Genomic DNA, 16,218 nt, shown 5'->3' on the forward strand with positions numbered 1-16,218 from the left:
TTTCCTATTTGTGTCCTTAAAGCCCCAGGAGCTAATAGGACAGAGGGACCAAGGTGTGTGTGGGGGGGGGGGGACATGTCCCCATCCCGTGGAGGACGTGAGCTCTGGAAACGGTGTGAAGCAATAATCTCTATCCCATTAAATAGGATTATGCTATGATACTGTAGCAAGTGTCTCTCTTAGCTGCTCTTTTTCAGCTTAAGTTAATAACCGGGAGCTCGTTTTTTTTGATCCGCCTGCATTTTACATGAGCGGCGCTTATGCTAATAAAGAGCTCCATGAATGTATTTCCGCCTTCTAATGGGCAGCCGGACCTGCATCTTATTCACAGAAGCAAACGTCAGAGGGGGCCGTGGTTGCTCTGATTCAGCCTGCCTACCATCTTTTGGGCTTGCTGGGTCAGACGTATCTCCAAGTCTGAGATTCAAGAGGCAAGGCTTGGAAGGTAGCATAGTTGCCAACTATTGACTGGCTAAAAACAGAAAAACCATGCTGCCACTTCCTCTCCTTCCAGGTCAATTAGAGAAGCATAGGAAGCTGCTTTCTACTGAGTCCGGCCATTGGTCCATCTAGCTCAATAATGTCCACACTGACTGGCAGTGGCTCTCCAAGGTTTCAGGCAAGGGACTCTCCCAGCTCTAGCTGCCAGAGGGATTAAACCTGGAACCTTCTGCATGCAAGAAGATGCTTTATAGGAAGCTGCTATATACTGAGTCAGAACACTGGTTGATCTAGGTTAGTATTGTTTACACAGACTGGCAGCGGCTTCTCCAAGGTTGCAGGCAGGAATCTCTCTCAACCCTATCTTGGAGATTCTGCCAGGGAGGGAACTTGGAACCTAGATGCTCTTCCTAGAGCGGCTCCATCCACTAAGGGGAATCTCTTCCAGTGCTCACACTTCTAGTCTCCCATTCAGATGCAAGCCAGGGTGGACCCTGCTTAGCTAAGGGGACAAGTCATGCTTGTCACCACAAGACTAGCTCTCCTTCCTGTGACACTGAGCTATGATTCTTCCGCACAACATAGGATGCTACCTTCTACCGGTTCAGACCCTTGGACCATCTAGCGCAGAACTGCCTACACAGACTGGCAGCGGCTCTCTAAGGTTTCATGCAGGCGCCTCTCCCAGCCCTACCTGGAGATGTGGTCAGGAATTGAACCTGGGACCTTCTGCACACAAGCAGATGTCCTATCACTGAACTTCCCCCAAAACTAATTGGGGAAATTCAGCATCCCATCCCCTAAGGGGAATATCGTCCAGCGGACAACGCTCACATATAGTTGCCCATCCAAACTCAACCAAGGCAGACCTTGCTTAGCCAAGGGGGCAATTCATGCTCGCAGCCACAAAACCGGCTCTTCTCCCCTAAGAGGTGGCAGAGGACCACGCCAGCAGGACTCAATTCTGAGTGAAGGAGGGGAGAAGAGAGATTGCAGAAGTAATGAATGCTCAGAAATCGGACTGCTCACCCAGAGGGCTGAAGACAGCGACCGAAAACCTGAGTTTGATGACCTACACTCTATTGTAAGACTGCTAAACTGCCGTCTTTGGGGTTTTAGCATCATCCCCATGCCTGGCCCAGTTTCGACTAACATCCAGCCTGAAGATCTCCTAATCTCGTTTGTGCAAGTTTATCACCCCAGGAACAACTATGAGAGAGAGAGAGAGAGAAGGAAGAGGTTGTGTAGTTTCTGGGGTTATTGTCAGTGAATTCCTCTCTCCAAATATGTGGAAAAACCAGCACACCAGGCGCTTGCTTTTAAAGATCTTCAACTTCCTTTTGTCATTCTGGTATGCCAGCTCCCCAAGAGAAAACTTTTCCCCAGATTTCACAAGAGGTGGTAACAGAACAAACAATGATGCTGTATACAGGGTCAAACATTTCTGCAGCCCCTCGTAATTGCGTTAGAACTTGGTTTAGGGGTCAGATGTTACATTCACCCACAGTGCTGATGGCTGAAAGAGGATGTAGATTTTTGCACTGGTTTTTTTCCTTTCTTCATCCTGCGAAATCCAAACACAAAACTCTGGTTTTTTCCCTTGCAGCACCACCTGCAGGTGAGAAATAAAATCCACTCTCTGCTGCCTTTTCAGGAGCAGGGCAGACTGTGAGGCTCTTCAGGTGACTAGCAACTGGTTTGGCTACTAAGCCAGCCTACCCCCACACATGAGACAGAGGGGCTATTTATTTCACAAATTTCTAGCCCACTTTCCACCGTAGGCTTTCATGGCAGCTTACAAACGTATTGGAATAAAGCAGTTTTCAGTCACAGTGTCCCCTCTAACAGGGGTTCCCAGGGGTGGTGGACTACAACTCCCAGAATCCCCAAGCAAAAGACATTGCAGCTGGGGATTTGGGGAGTTGTAGTCAACCACATTTGGGAATCCTTGTTAGAGGGAACATTGGTTAGGAAGCTGCTTATACTGAATCAGATCCTTGGTCCATCTCGCTCAGGATTGTCTACCCAGACTGGCAGCGGTTTCTCCAAAGCTGCAGGCAGGAGTCTCTCTCAGCCCTTGATTCTGCATGCAAGGTGCTTTACCACTGAGCTACGATTCTTTCGCACAACATACGATACTACCTTATACTGGGTCAGACCCTTGCTCCATCTAGCTCAGGACTGCCTACACTGACTGGCAGCAGCTCTCCAAAGTTTCAGGCAGGCGTCTCTCCCAGCCCTACTTGGAGATGCTGCCAGGGATTGAACCGGGGACCTTCTGCATGCAAGTAAGCAGATGCTCTTCCATGGAAGTACAACCCCATCCCCTAAGGAAAATCTCCCAACAGACAGCGCTCACATGTGGTCACCAGTGCTCCCTCTAAGGCGTGCGCGTGTGTGCACACTCACACTTTTTTTTTTAATGTCCACTCAGTTCATTCTAGATCCCACTCAGGTTGAATCGGGAAGGCCCCATTCTGAATGCAGGTGTGCGCACACACTGCCTTGATACTGCCACCCAGAACAAAACTCATTCTGCACGCAGATGAAAAGAACAAGAACACTGGTAGTCACCCATCGGAACTCAAACCAAGGCAGCCCCTGCATGGCAATGGGGGCAATTCATGCTCGCAACCCCAAAACCAGCTTTTCTCCCCTAAGAGGCAGCAGAGAAGCATGCCAGCAGGCCCAATCCTGAGTGAAAGAGGGGAGAAGAGAGATTGCAGAAGTAATGAATGCTCAGAGATTGGACTGCTCACCCAGAGGGCTGAAGACAGCAATCGGAGACCGGAGCTCGACCTACACCTGGGTTAACTGGCTGCTGCTGTGTGGCTGCCCGTTTTACTTGGGTCCCACTTGATTTTTAAATTCCAAATGTCAGTATCTATCTATCTATTTCTCTAAGACGTGCTCGTCACTAATCCCATGTGTGGCAGCTCTCGCGAGAGTTTGTAAGCAAGCTGTCGGGAGTGGGAGAGGAAAGAGGAGGAGGACAGGCGTGCAGGCAGAGGGGGAAAGGAAACAGCGGCAGTGGCCAGTGGGGCTGAGAATGGGGAGAGAGCCAAGAGGGAGGAGAGAGAACTAGAGGCACAGATACTCTGCGACTGGGCCACCTAGTTTGACAGCTCTTTGGTGGACGCCAGGGCAGAGCTGCAAAACCTTGGCCCCTAGCTGTTGCCGGAGTACAACTCCCATCACCCCAGGCTACAAGCCACTGTAACTAGGGATGATGGGAGCTGTAGTCCAGCACCGCCTGGGGTCCAGAGTTCGAGACCTCTCTACGAAACGGTCAGTGTGATTTGGTGGCTGGTGACCGACCAGGAATATCCAGCTTCAAACCTCCAGCCTGCAATGAACCTCACTAGGCAATCTCTCCACCTCGCCGACCTCACAGGGCTGTTGTGAGGATAAGATGAGGGGGAGACGCTCGCTAGCCCCGTGATCTGCTCGGAGAGAGGTTGGGACGGAAATGTAAAAGCAACACCAGAGCTCTTTCCCCCTTTCGTATCAAATCTATTTCAGTATTTTTAAAAGGTCCAGGATTTAAATTAAGAGTTTGTCCGGTATGCGCTCTGGCGGTCAGCTGCAGAACCTGTGCATACATTTTAACATCACTGGGAAGCCGGCTGAGAAGAGCCCAGAAGACGGTTTTAGTTTCTCAAGACGGGCACTGAACCAGCCCACCCGGACACTGGCAAAGGTGGGGGCCCAGCCTGCTCACTGTCCCGAACAAGCCTCCTTGGGAAGGCTCTGCTTCACTGGATGAGATCCTGTCCGTTCTGGGCTGCCTGGCTCGGGTCTACGGCCGCCGCGGGGGCAGGCGTGTTGCTCTGCAGGAAGCGCCGGAAGTCCTTGATCATGGGGCGCAGGATCTGGATGAGGGCGCTCAGGGCCGCCTGGGTTCCCTCCATGGCCTGGGCCTGGCGCTCCTGGGCACAGGCCTGCACCTCCTGCGAGCGCCGGATCATCTGCAGCAGGTCGTTCTGCTGCTCCAGGTGCTGGGCGATCTCCTTGACGTGCAGGTTGGTGACCCGCTGCTCCTGCAGGAGCTTGGCCGAGTTCAGGGCGATCCGGCTCTTCAGCTCCTGGGGCTTCACTGAGACCTCGGCCTGCTGCGCGATCATCTCCAGCGGGGCTTCGGTGGCGACAGTGGCGGGGGCCTCGGTGGTGCAGTACTCCACAACGCCCTCCTCCAAACTGTGGTAGGTGGTCTCCGCTGGAACTAAGCGAGGGAGGGAGGAAAAAGAGGAAGGCAGAATCGTCAAAGGCCCCTGGCCAGTGTTCCCTCTAAACGGGATTCTCAGATGTGGTTGACTACAACTCCCAGAATCCCCAGCTTCAAGGGCTTTTGCTTGGGGATTATGGGAGTTGTAGTCAGCGACATCTGGGAATCCTTGCTAGAAGGAACACTACCCCTCACTGTGGTGTTTAAACTAAGAACATAGAAAGCTGCCTTCTACTGAGTCAGACCCTTGGTCCATCTAGCTCAGGATTGACATCACAGGCTGGCAGCAGCTTCCCCAAGGTTACAGGCAGGAGTCTTGCTCAGCCTGATCTGGAGACGCTGCCAGAGAGAGAACTTGGAACCTTCTGCAAGCATGCAGGTGCTCTTCCCATCCCCTAAGGGGAATCTCTTACAGTGCTCACATATAGTCCCCCATTCAAATGCAAACCAGGGCAGGCCCTGCTTAGTACAGGTGGCGATTCATGCTTGCTACCACAAGACCTAGCCACCTAATGGCGCAGTGGGGAAATGACTTGATTAGCAAGCCAGAGGTTGCTGATTTGAATTCCCGCTGGTATTTTTCCCAGATCATGGGAAACACCCATGATCTGGGAAAAATACCAGCGGGAATTCAAATAATATAATAATCGAGCAGGGGAAATATTTATGCAAATTATGCAGCAACTAATGCTCATTTAACTTAAATTTATTTATTTATTTGGCAGATCTGAATACTTTCCCAACCTTCTCTGCCCTCCCATGTGATCGGATCCAGAGTAAAATCCGGCAATCTGGGCAGCACGTTTGAAATGTGAGTAAATCCAGGTGGAATTTAGCAACCAGGTGGAGGAGCCAAAATCCGGGGGACATGGCAACCCGAGTTAAAACCAGTTTGCCCACCAAGAGTAACACTCAAGTCTGTAATGCCATTAAGAAGAGAATGGCACCACCTCACACCAGGAACCATTCTTTTAGCAAGGTGAAACTGGAATTGACAAGATCAGCAGCTGGGTGGAAGCCGTTCAGGAATGGCACGCAGCTCCATGACTCACCAGTTTCACAGAGCTACTAGGACAGGCCTTGATCCATTTGCTTTGGATCCAGGAGCCAAACAACTGCTTGACAAAATCGCTCGACTAATGGGCTTCTCTTGGTCCCTTTTACAAGTCATGTACTTGGAACAGAAGCAGGACTGCCTGGGATGAAGGAAGATTTTGTCAAATAACTCTCCACCCGAATATCTTAGTTAGGTGCCCACAGTTCAATTTCTAGACTTAAGGTTTTATGAAAGGCGGCAAATAAACCGAACAATAAAAATAAATACATTGAATCAAACCTGTTCTCCAGTTGATTGTTTTAATTTGTCTTAATTCTGCTTTTAATGGACGTTGTTTTATTGTAAGTTGCCCAGAGACATGAGTCTGGGGTGGTATATAAAAATATTAAATACAAAACAGATCAGTAAAAACAAAATATGAGTGTGATTTTCAGGGGGAAGTGGAGATTCTTGCTGTGCGGACACACAGAACGCAAAGCAGTTAGAGCAGAGCTATACAACTTTAGCTGCCCAGCCGCTGTTCGACTACGACTCCCATCATCCCCAGCCAACTGTCAAGGATTACATGAGCTATAGCCCAACAGCTGGCTATAAGAGAACACCTCCTTTGTCATGAACCCTGCCACCTATTAAGATAATCTGGGGAGGTCCGGTTACGGTTGCCACTGGCTCGTCTGGTGGTGACTCGGGACCGGGCCTTCCCTGTGACTGCCCCGGTCTTTGGAATAAGCTGTCTGCCAAAATAAGAGCACCTCCATCTCCGACTGATTTTAGGGAGACCCTCGAGACCCACCTGTTTTGTCAGGCTTCGAACTGAAATGAATTCCAACCGGTTTAATTGTTTTTCTCCTACAAAACTGTCCCAACGTTTTCACTCTGTGAAATTCGTTTTAATCGTTTGTACTTGGTTTTATATTTGTGGTTCTAAATGGTGTACACTGCCTCCCTAGAGACACCTATATCAGGCAGTATATCAATATGCGAAATACACACACACACACTTGCAGGAGGGCTGGTTGTGCAGTCCTGAGTTAGAGCAGGAGGTCCCAACAGGGGGTACAAGTACCACTAGGGGAACCTATCCCCCGTAGGGCAGGGCTCCTTAACTTCGGCCCTCCTGCAGATGTTGGCCTACAACCCCTCCTAATCCCTGGCTATTGGCCACTGTGGCTGGGGAGTATGGGAGTTGTAGTCCAAGAACAGCTGGGGGGCCTAAATTGAGCAGGTCTGCCCAGAGATGAAAAACATTAGAGAGAACACTGAGCTGTGCTATTTGTTCCCCGTCTGAGGATTGCCGGCTTGAAGCCAAATGCATCTACTGCAGAAGGGAGAGAGGGCCCTACTTCTATCCTGGTTAAATTCTGGTTAGCTGTTGCAGTTAGACCAGGATTACCTAGAATATCTGCATGCTCCCCTTCAGATCCACAAGGCTCACTAAAAACCTTTTGACCAGGATCCTTGTGATTGTGTGAACACAGCCAAAACAAAACGAGTAACTTCAGCAGGATGTAAACCAGGCATATACACGCAGACCAGCGTTCCCTCTAACAGGGATTCCCAGATGTTGTTGAATACAACTTCCAGAATCCCCAAGCAAAAGTCTCTGCAACTGGGGATTCTGGGAATTGTAGTCAACAACATCTGGGAACCCCTCTTTGAGGGAACAATGACGCACACACACACACACAAAATCTCTAGGGGGTACCCGAGCTGGGTCAGGGGTGTAGGGAACTTTGCGGGGGCCAGGAGACAAAGTCCGGCCGCCGGCTCCCCCACCTTCCCAGGTGTTCTTTTGCACATATGAAGCCCCGCCCAAGCCCCACCCCCTGCTTCTGACACCATACCAGGGGCGGGGCCAGTGCTGGGGCTGCAACACTATGCCGGGACTGTGACAGCCCTGTTCTCTGCACTGGCCTTGCCTCCTCTTGCATTTGACATTGGATGAGAGGGGCCAGTGCCCAGGCGGGGAGAGGAGAGTCCATCCCAGTATGAAACACTGGCTAGGTGCGGGAGGAGGCAAGGGGCCCCCCTAGCCAAGGGCGAGGTAGAGCCTTGGGGGCCCCCTAGACCCTTGAGGCCTGAGGATAATTGCCCCTCTTGCTCAACGGTCACTATGCCCCTGGAAGGGGTACTTTTCTTGTAAAAGCTGGGGAACCCCTGACTGAGAGCAACTGCTCCCATCCAGCAGAACGCCTCTGAAGCAGTGTGTGTGTGTGTGTGTGTGTGTGTGTTGAGTGGGGTGGGGGAGCAACAGCACAACTCACTCTGCGTAAGGGTGACTGTCGTGGCCGCGGCTGCAATCGGGATCTCCGAACCATCCGCAGCAGTGCAGTCCCCGGCAGGCAGGCTGATAATGGTGGCCTCCCCCAGCAGGTTACAGATGCGCTGCTGCATCGGGGTGAGGATAACGGGCGCTGCCGTGGCCCCCGTGGGGTCCTCCGCATCGTGGCTCTCGCCGCCTCCATCCTGGCCGTCCCCGCCGCCTTCCATCGCCACCCGGACCTGCGCCACCTTGCGCCGCACCTCCGTCTTGAGGTCGGACCACTTTTTCTTGACCTCGGGAAGCTCCCGGCGGCAGGTGGCCACGGCGTTGACCCGGCGGAGGATGTTGTGCCAGGCGGCGGCCTTGGCAGCCAGCGGCACGCCGGCGTTGAAGTGGTTGATCAGGAGGTGCTTGCTGCGCTCCAGCTCCTCCACGATGATCTCCACTTCCCGCTCTGAGAAGTTCATCTTGCGCTTTTTCGCCGGCGGCGCTGGGGGGGAGGCCATGGCCATGGGTCAGGCGAGGCCCAGGACGAGCTGGGAGGGGTGCACTCCAGCAGAAGTCCAGAGATGAATCAGGCCGGTTGGGGGCGTCAGAAAGAGCGTGGCCCCAGCTTGAAACACTCTTGTGCGGGAGAGGCCGAGAGCGAACTGGTGCAGAACGCTGGAAAGGAACGAGAGACACGATTAGGCCTGCTGACCAAAGCAGGGACCGACAATCAGAGACAGGGCCTCATTTTTAGCAGGGTCTTGGTAAAAAGACAGGAAGCAGCAGCTTTGAAGCAATATATTTATAGAGACCTGTACGCTCAAAGGCGTGAAGTCAAAGCCACCAATTGGAAAGGGTAAAGATGAGGATGTTGTGCTTACGGGCGAGCAGAAGCTAATAGAAAACTTGAGTACAGCCACTTTTTGAAGGTCCATTTCCAAGTGTTTCTGGGAGAGCGGGATAGGTTGAAATACAGCAAACAAGAGGCACAAAGCAATTGTATCTTTGAAGAGACAGGAGTATGTAGAGGAAGGGGCAAATTGAGAATAGGAAGCTCAAGGAGATATATATGTGGGGAGCCAGGAGGAGGTAGGACGGCATACTATAAATTCTATAGATGGAGGATATACCATGCAGAGCCAGGAAGCATGTATGTGTGTGTAGTGGGAACAAGCAAAAATGTGGAAGTCGATAAATTCTTACACTGCAGTCCTATGCATTTACGTGGGAGTAAAGCCCATAGGCATGCACAATGCAGCTGCACATTTACCTAGCAGTAAGCCCTATGGAACTGTGTGAGATTTACTTCCAAGTAAACACGCCTTGGATGGCATTGTAAGGAAGATCAAGTGGCCACCAACCTTTAGAGGTGGTTTAAATGTTGGGCTAGAACAAGAGAGACCCTAGTTAAACCTCCTTTAGCCTTGAAGCTTAATGGGTGAGCATAAGCCACCCACTATCTTCTGCATAATCTACCTTACAAAGCTGTTGTGAGGACAAAAATATAAGTTCACGTGTGCACTAAAGCCAAAAATAACACTGCAAAATAATACACAGTATTGGAAGCTACAGGGCAGAGACAGGTTAGGAATGGCTTCGTTAAGGAAGATACAAAAGAGAGGGGCAATTTAAAGAAAGTTAGAGAAAGAAGAAACAATTTAAAACATAATTTGGGAAGAAAAGGGAAAAAATTAAAATATTTATATCCAGCTGGGGATATATTTATAAATATGACCTATTTATTTATTTGCACACTGAGTAGTGTACAATACGGCTCAGGCAGGCTCATGCCAATTCCAATTCGGTATAAATTCCTTTGGAGGAAAAATATTTAAAGTTATAACTGGGGAGGAGGAGAGAAGAAAACGCAGCTTCAAATCCGATATTGTGAGAGGCAATACAATCCCAAGACCACTTGGGAGGAAGAGAGACAAGAAGGCTTGTTGCCGTTTAAGTGCTAACATTATTTTTATCTCTTTCTCTCTCTATTTTTTTTTTTAAAGGCTGTTTTGGTTTATGTTTCAAAATAAAGACGGACGCTTTGGGCGAGAGGCAAGTTATGTCAAACAAACAAACAGATAACAAACAAAGACAATTATGTCAAGCAAACACATAAATAGATAGATAAATAAATAAATAGGCATGTGCCAAATAAATAAATAAATAAATAAATAAATAAATAAATAAAAGTAAATAGATAATTTTGGGGAGAAAAGCAAGGACGGCTTCATCATTAAAATAAATAAATAAATCCAATATAATCTGCTGTTGGGGGGGGGGAAGTCACCATGATTTGGGGAGGGGGAGATAAAGAGGCCGCCTGGGGGGGGACATGGGAGGTGACAGGAGGATTTTGGGGGGCAAAGGGGGCTTAACGGGCCCAACGCCTCGAGGCCTAGGAAAGGGGTCTCCTGGAGGCCTAAGCAGCCTTGGGCGGGGCTTGGGCCCCCCAGGCCCAGGCGATCCCCTGCCCCTGGGGCCCCCAGGGGGGCTCTAGGGCCCTGCTCCCTCCCCGCCACCGCCTTCCCTTCAGACAGAAACAGATACGCAAATTGCGTACCGCGGCCGCCCCGGCGGGACCCGCTCCAAAGAGAGCCTTTAGTCTGCGGCAATGGCGTAATGGCTTCCAGAATCAGCCTCTCTCACCTTGTCCTCCTCATTGGGTCCGGCTCCCGCCCATCAAGAGCCGTCGGATGCGGCGATTGGCTAGCTCCGGTTTGGGGCCGCCCGAGGAAAGCCGTCCTCACCCTGTCGTCGGAGGGGGGAAGCCAATTGGCCCGGGGCGCTTGACACCCGCCTAGCCTTGCAGGAGCGGTGCTGCTGCCTATTGGGTAGTTGCTTTGTCCGTCAAACTTCAGCGATCACACCCCTTAGTTCTGCTTTCTCGCTTGCTAGGTACTGCCTTTCAAACTTTTTAAGTCCCGCCTCCCGCCTAGCTTTGCCGCACGTTATTGGCCCTGCAGGAGGCAGGCTTATTACCGTGCTGCCGCGCCCCTGCGTGGGTTCATCAACGTCAGACGTAAGGCGCAGGCAGGACACGTGCCTTCAGCGTTCCCGCTTTGTTATTTCGATACCATTCAGCCTAATCCTGTACCTGGTTTTTCCCCTTTCCCTTCCCTTTGATTGGCTGAACAGGCGGTTGTCACGTGCACAGCTCAGTGCAGTACCATATAGATACACTAAACGCCTAGAGTTCCAGCAACCGGCTACTAATCATGAAAGCTGATATCAGAGACTTGCTGATGCCTTGTATTGTTAGCAAAAACATAGGAAGCTGCCATATACTGAGTCAGACCATTGGTCCATCCAGCTCCATATTGTCTACACAGGCTGGCAGCGGCTTCTCCAAGGTTGCAGGCAGGAATCTCTCTTTTGGTGTAAGAATCGGGCACATACTATAATGATAGCTGCGATCTGAATGAAGAACCAAAATCGCATAGCTGTGCAAACCACAGGCTTTTGGAATGGTGCTAATGCACTATAGCATGATTGGGCAAAAGTCCCCCTTTTTAAAGAGTACCAAGCATGCCACATTATTTGTTATTTCTCTATGTAAACTGCCCTGAGCCATTTTTAGAAGGGCAGTACAGAAATCAAATAAATGATAAATAAATGGTCTGCAAATGTTCCAAACGCAAGCATGCCTAGGTAGCTCTAAACTTGGTGCAAGTAGATATTCTTCTACCAGCACACTCTTTCATGATCACTAGTCAGGATTTCACCCCACAAAATAAATACAATGGTGTACATTCACTCTGATCCTGTGGCCCAGGCAAAGAACTTCCAAGGAAAAATCCAAACTGTTACACCAGGAAACAATGACCACAGAACACCACTTGGATGGAATACGAATACGATGAATATTCTTATATTGCTTTCCCACAAAAGTTCCCAAAGCGGTTTACACCCAGTGTGGAATATTGGCTAGATTGCTAGGACTTTTACCACGAGACCTGGGTTTCACCTTTAGCCATGATGCACAGAGCAACTATGGCCTTGCTGCTTAGCCAACCTCACAGGATTGTTGTGAGGGGAGTAGCAGGTATGCATAACCCTGTCTTAATGTTTCTGGGCTCCTTGAAGGACGAGTGGGATATAAATATGAAGTCATTAAAAATGCAATTTAAAATGTAAGAAAAATAAAAATTAGATATTTGTGCTCCTTCTACCTCTAGGATAAAATGTGGAAATTATCTATATATGCTGGACCAAGCTCTTTGGAAGCAAAGTGGGATTTAAAAAACCCAACAAGGTTATCCACAGTGTTCTGTAGGCAACAGGGACGCTCAGAAATTTACATCGGAAAAGTTTTATTAACCCAATTCTTTATTGTAGTGCATCCATTCCTCTGACAACGTTCATCTGGCAAAAACATCCTGCCTTTTTTAATTCCAAAAAAGCATCGTTATTTCAGTTTTAAAAAGGAACTTTTAAAAATAGTTAAAAGATTTAATTTAAACTAAGAAAGGAAGAAAAAGCAAACCATTCCGAGATAAGTTACTAGGAGAAGAAGACTCTCGACATTTAAACTCCCTACCTCTTCAGGAATACGGACCCTCGCGGTGGGAAGTGGTAAACGCTATTCGAAAGCCGACAGGCACTGCCTTTAACGCGCTCTCTGGACACCAAAAGCCCTCCAGGAATTCATCGGAACCACAGTGGCTGTCGGGGTCAGTGCAAGACGAGAGGTAGGATTCCAGTTAAAAACAGCTATAAGCCCTCTTAAGAATCCTTGTGGGGAAAGGGGGGTGGATTATAGGTCCCAATGGGGAAAAGTTTACCTGCAAACACATGGGGGGAATCATGGTGACTGGAGCAAGAGAGCCCCAACTTTTGACATTTATATACAGCTGTGCAATTTTGCTGGCAGAAAAGAGCCCAGATTTTGCGACGGCATCGCACAGGAGCCAACGGTCACACGCCTGCAGTGCACCAGGGATGTCACAAATCTCTATTTTGTCCCTCTAGCATCCAAAACTCCGGGCCACCATGCACAGACCAAGGGGCCAGTAACTTTGTAACTTTGCCCTCCGCTGGAAAACTGTTGAGGGACAACGGCTATGGGTGGCCTGATCACTATGCCTACCAATTGCTCGTTCACGGGGAGCTTTTCCAGAAAGAGTCTTCCGGAAAGATTCACAAGCCATTGCGCCCAAAGCACAAAACGGAGGGGAAACCATCTGTGAAGGAAAAACGGCGTTGCGTTCTCTCTTTTTGCTCACGCTGCAGGGAGAGTGGACAGCGGACGTCAACTGGAACCGATTTTGAGCTGATGCAGATATGCCAGCAAGGGGGCAGCAGAGCAGTGGAAATATTCCCCTCAAGAGCGCACAGAGAAGTCCTTGCACGAAAGCACGGCATCAAAAAAATTATTCTGTGCGGAGCAGAAGAAAATCCTGGCGCAGTAAAATGGACTGTGCCATGCTGTGGGGATTGCGGGTTTTTTTTTTTTAAGTGTCCCCACCCCACTGTCAGAAAGATTCACCGCAAGTAGAAAGCACCATCACAAGGGAAGTCAGCTAGGCTAGAACCTGGCAGACTAGTTTTCTACCTGCAGGCAGCTATTACACAGGATTAACCTTTCAGGCGTAAGACATTTTACCAGCAAGCAGGCTACTTTGCATTCACATGAGGCGCTATCATCCCGTTTGGATGGGCCCACCTGTTTAAACCTGGTGGGATTAAAACAATAATAAAAAAAAATAAAAATCCAGGTGTCTATTTGGAACTGCTATTCCCACAAGTCCATGCATCCTGCCAAAAGGTCTTCCAGCGTTACTCCGGTGGCCCCCACCCCAAATCTTTCTCTGCTCTCCTTTTATTTAGAGAAAAGACATTTTTTAATGATCCTCGAGCACGGGGTGGGCAAACCTGGCTCTCCAGCTGTTGAACTACAACTCCTATAATCCCCAGCCACAATTTACTGTGGATGGGGAAGATGGGAGTTGTAGTACAATAAGCTGGAGGGCCTAGTTGGGTTCTCAATCATTGGTCCGCAGTTGATGCTGGTCTACCATCCCCATCATCCTCTTCCACAATGGACGGGGGATGATGGGAGTTGTAGTGCGACATTTGAGCTGCCAAGATTAGGAAACATCTGCTCTGTGGAGCAGAAATCCCAAGGGCGGAAGAGACCGAGATGGGATGTAGAGAGAAAGATTTCAGCTGCCCCATCGAAGTCACACTGTCCGTGGACCACGTTGTGGGCAAGTAAACGTACCAAAAATCAAAATCCATTTCAGAACATTTGGCACCACTAACAAAGGGATATTTTTTAAAAAGCAGAAAAAGATCGTACCCTCCAAAGTCAGTTCTGAGCCTTGTTTCCCAGAGCACAACTGCTGTCCCTAAGGAAAGACAGGCAGCTGTATCACTGGTATTTCCCCATGGCTGTACTGGGAGATCAACTCCCCCGAGTTCACCCCAGCCAGTATTCCCTGTAACTGGCATTCCCAGATGTTGCTGACTACAATTCTCATCATCCCCAGCCAAAGGCTACTGCAGCAGGGGATGATAGATGTTGTAGTCAACAACATTTGGGAATCCTTGTTACCGAAGACGCTGACCTTGGCCCTACAATCCATCACAGCAATCGTGCGAGACAGAAGACCAGTGGTCCTACATGATTGCACACTCTCCCATCCAAAGAGGCACTTCTATAGCTACATCCTAAGTTTACACGCTACTCAGAATGCTGCTCCCACATCCGGCTCCCCAGGAAGAAGAAGCCCAGCGGCGTTCTGAAGGAGCCAAGCCCCAGAAACAAGACTGAATGCTCCTAAAATGGATGCTATAAAAAAAAAATCATCTTTAAAAAGCTAAGAGGCACTGAAGAAGAACAGGCAATAAAATGGGCTTGTGAGAACATCCCCGAAACCATTAGGCCAGGGATTCTCAAACTTGGGTCCTCAGGTGTTACTGGACTTCAACTCCCATAATCTCCAGCCTCAGTGGCCTTTGGTTGGGGATTATGGGAGTTGAAGTCCAATAACACCTGAGGACCCAAGTTTGAGAATCACTGCATTAGGCCCTCCCGCAAAAGATCCAGGGGGAGAGAATGAATGATCGATGGAGCTGGCAAACGGACGACGAGGTTAGGAAAAGGAGGCAGGTAAACAAAGGCACGTTTTGAGCCATCCAAGGCTGCCTGCCTCTCTGGGCTGTGGGAGGCCACACAGAAGAAAGAGACTGGAGGAACAGGAACGCATCTGTGCCTGGCCCAGAAATGGAGAAGCCGGGGGCTGTCTGGTTTCCGGTGGGCCGCAGGGGAGGAAGAACGGCAGAGGAGGGTATTCGCCGGGATTCCCGGCGGCTCGTCCCCCGAAAGCTGCGGCAGAAGGGTCTTTCAGTGCTGGGAAACGAGGTCTCCGTCAGGCTGTCTGTCTCTGCGGGAGGACAGGCTTCCTTCCCCCCCAAGTCCCTGGACACCCGGGAGCCAGAAGCAGGAGCCAGACGGCCCGCTGCGTCGCGCCACCCCAGAAGGCCGGCAGAGTGCAGGGAAGCAGCGGCCAAGGGCTGTCCGTTCCGAGTCCGCGGCAAGCCCGCTCTACTGCGAGAGGGACTGGTCCAGCAGCTTCAGGACGCCCCCCACCAAGTGCAGGCTCCCCGTCACCAGGACCCGGATGGCGGCCGCCTCCTGCAGCAACACGGCCCCGCTGCTGGCGGCCGGGTGCGGGTGGAGCCCCCCGGGGCTGGAAGGGGCCTGGAAGTGCGGGTCCCTGCCCTGGGTGACCCACTGCAAGGCGTGGGAGATGCAGGGGAAGACGAGCGAGTTGGAGTTGAGCGGGCGGGCCGAGGGCGGCGCGAAGAGGGCCGGGCCGTGCAGGGGGGCCTGCTTCCACCAGCGGCCCACCCCCTCCACCTCGGGCGCGCCGGGCAGCCAGGGGTCCTGGCCCACCTTGGCCTCCATCAGGCGGTTCCAGTGACTCTGGTTCTGCAAGCAGCGGGTCAAGACGTTCTCCAGGGTGACGTTGAAGTTCTGCTGGTCTGCAAGACGGAAGGGAAGGGGAGGGGGAAACGTCACGGCGGTGCGCCGGGGCCCTCTCCCTGTAGCGCCACCCCAAGGGCCCTCAGGGACAGCCTGACTGCTGAGTCAGATCTGGCTCCAGGCGGCCGGCACTGGCTGGCAGCAGCTCTCCAGGATTTCAGGCAAAGAACCGAAGGTGGGAGCTTCTGTATACAAGGCAGAATGGCCAGCTACGGGCCCGACTTCACTTGTGAAGCTCCTGACCCCAAGTCAGTCTT

General features: G+C 50.8%; 2 protein-coding genes across 4 annotated transcripts in view; both read right to left on the bottom strand.

Moving 5' to 3' along the window:
• Positions 1 to 3,933: 3,933 nt before the first annotated feature.
• NAIF1 (nuclear apoptosis inducing factor 1) lies at positions 3,934 to 10,513 on the bottom strand. 2 transcript variants are annotated; one of them, XM_053282175.1, is made up of 3 exons: positions 8,856 to 10,513; positions 7,988 to 8,649; positions 3,934 to 4,663 (listed from the first exon to the last, which is right to left on the bottom strand). In XM_053282175.1, the coding sequence occupies exons 2-3, from the start codon at positions 8,496 to 8,498 to the stop codon at positions 4,197 to 4,199; spliced, it is 978 nt and encodes a 325-aa protein (XP_053138150.1). In that variant the 5' UTR covers positions 8,499 to 8,649; positions 8,856 to 10,513; the 3' UTR covers positions 3,934 to 4,196. The 2 variants fall into 2 exon arrangements, with proteins under 2 accessions (XP_053138150.1, XP_053138149.1); XM_053282174.1 differs by having other exon boundaries at positions 7,988 to 10,513.
• Positions 10,514 to 10,665: 152 nt separating this feature from the next.
• The window catches only part of FPGS (folylpolyglutamate synthase), a 28,171-nt gene continuing 22,618 nt past the window's right edge, over positions 10,666 to 16,218 (bottom strand). Inside the window, exons 15-16 of one of the 2 annotated variants that reach the window (XM_053282173.1) lie at positions 15,872 to 15,960; positions 10,666 to 10,722 (exon numbers count right to left, since the gene is read on the bottom strand). In XM_053282173.1, coding sequence (XP_053138148.1) covers positions 10,681 to 10,722; positions 15,872 to 15,960 — 131 coding nt within the window. In that variant the 3' untranslated portion in view covers positions 10,666 to 10,680. Of the gene's footprint in view, positions 10,723 to 12,282; positions 15,961 to 16,218 lie in introns of those variants that run through there. The other variant, XM_053282172.1, reaches the window with a different exon arrangement.

The sequence above is a fragment of the Hemicordylus capensis genome, chromosome 17, assembly GCF_027244095.1.
Source record: "Hemicordylus capensis ecotype Gifberg chromosome 17, rHemCap1.1.pri, whole genome shotgun sequence".
Lineage (NCBI taxonomy): Eukaryota > Metazoa > Chordata > Lepidosauria > Squamata > Cordylidae > Hemicordylus > Hemicordylus capensis.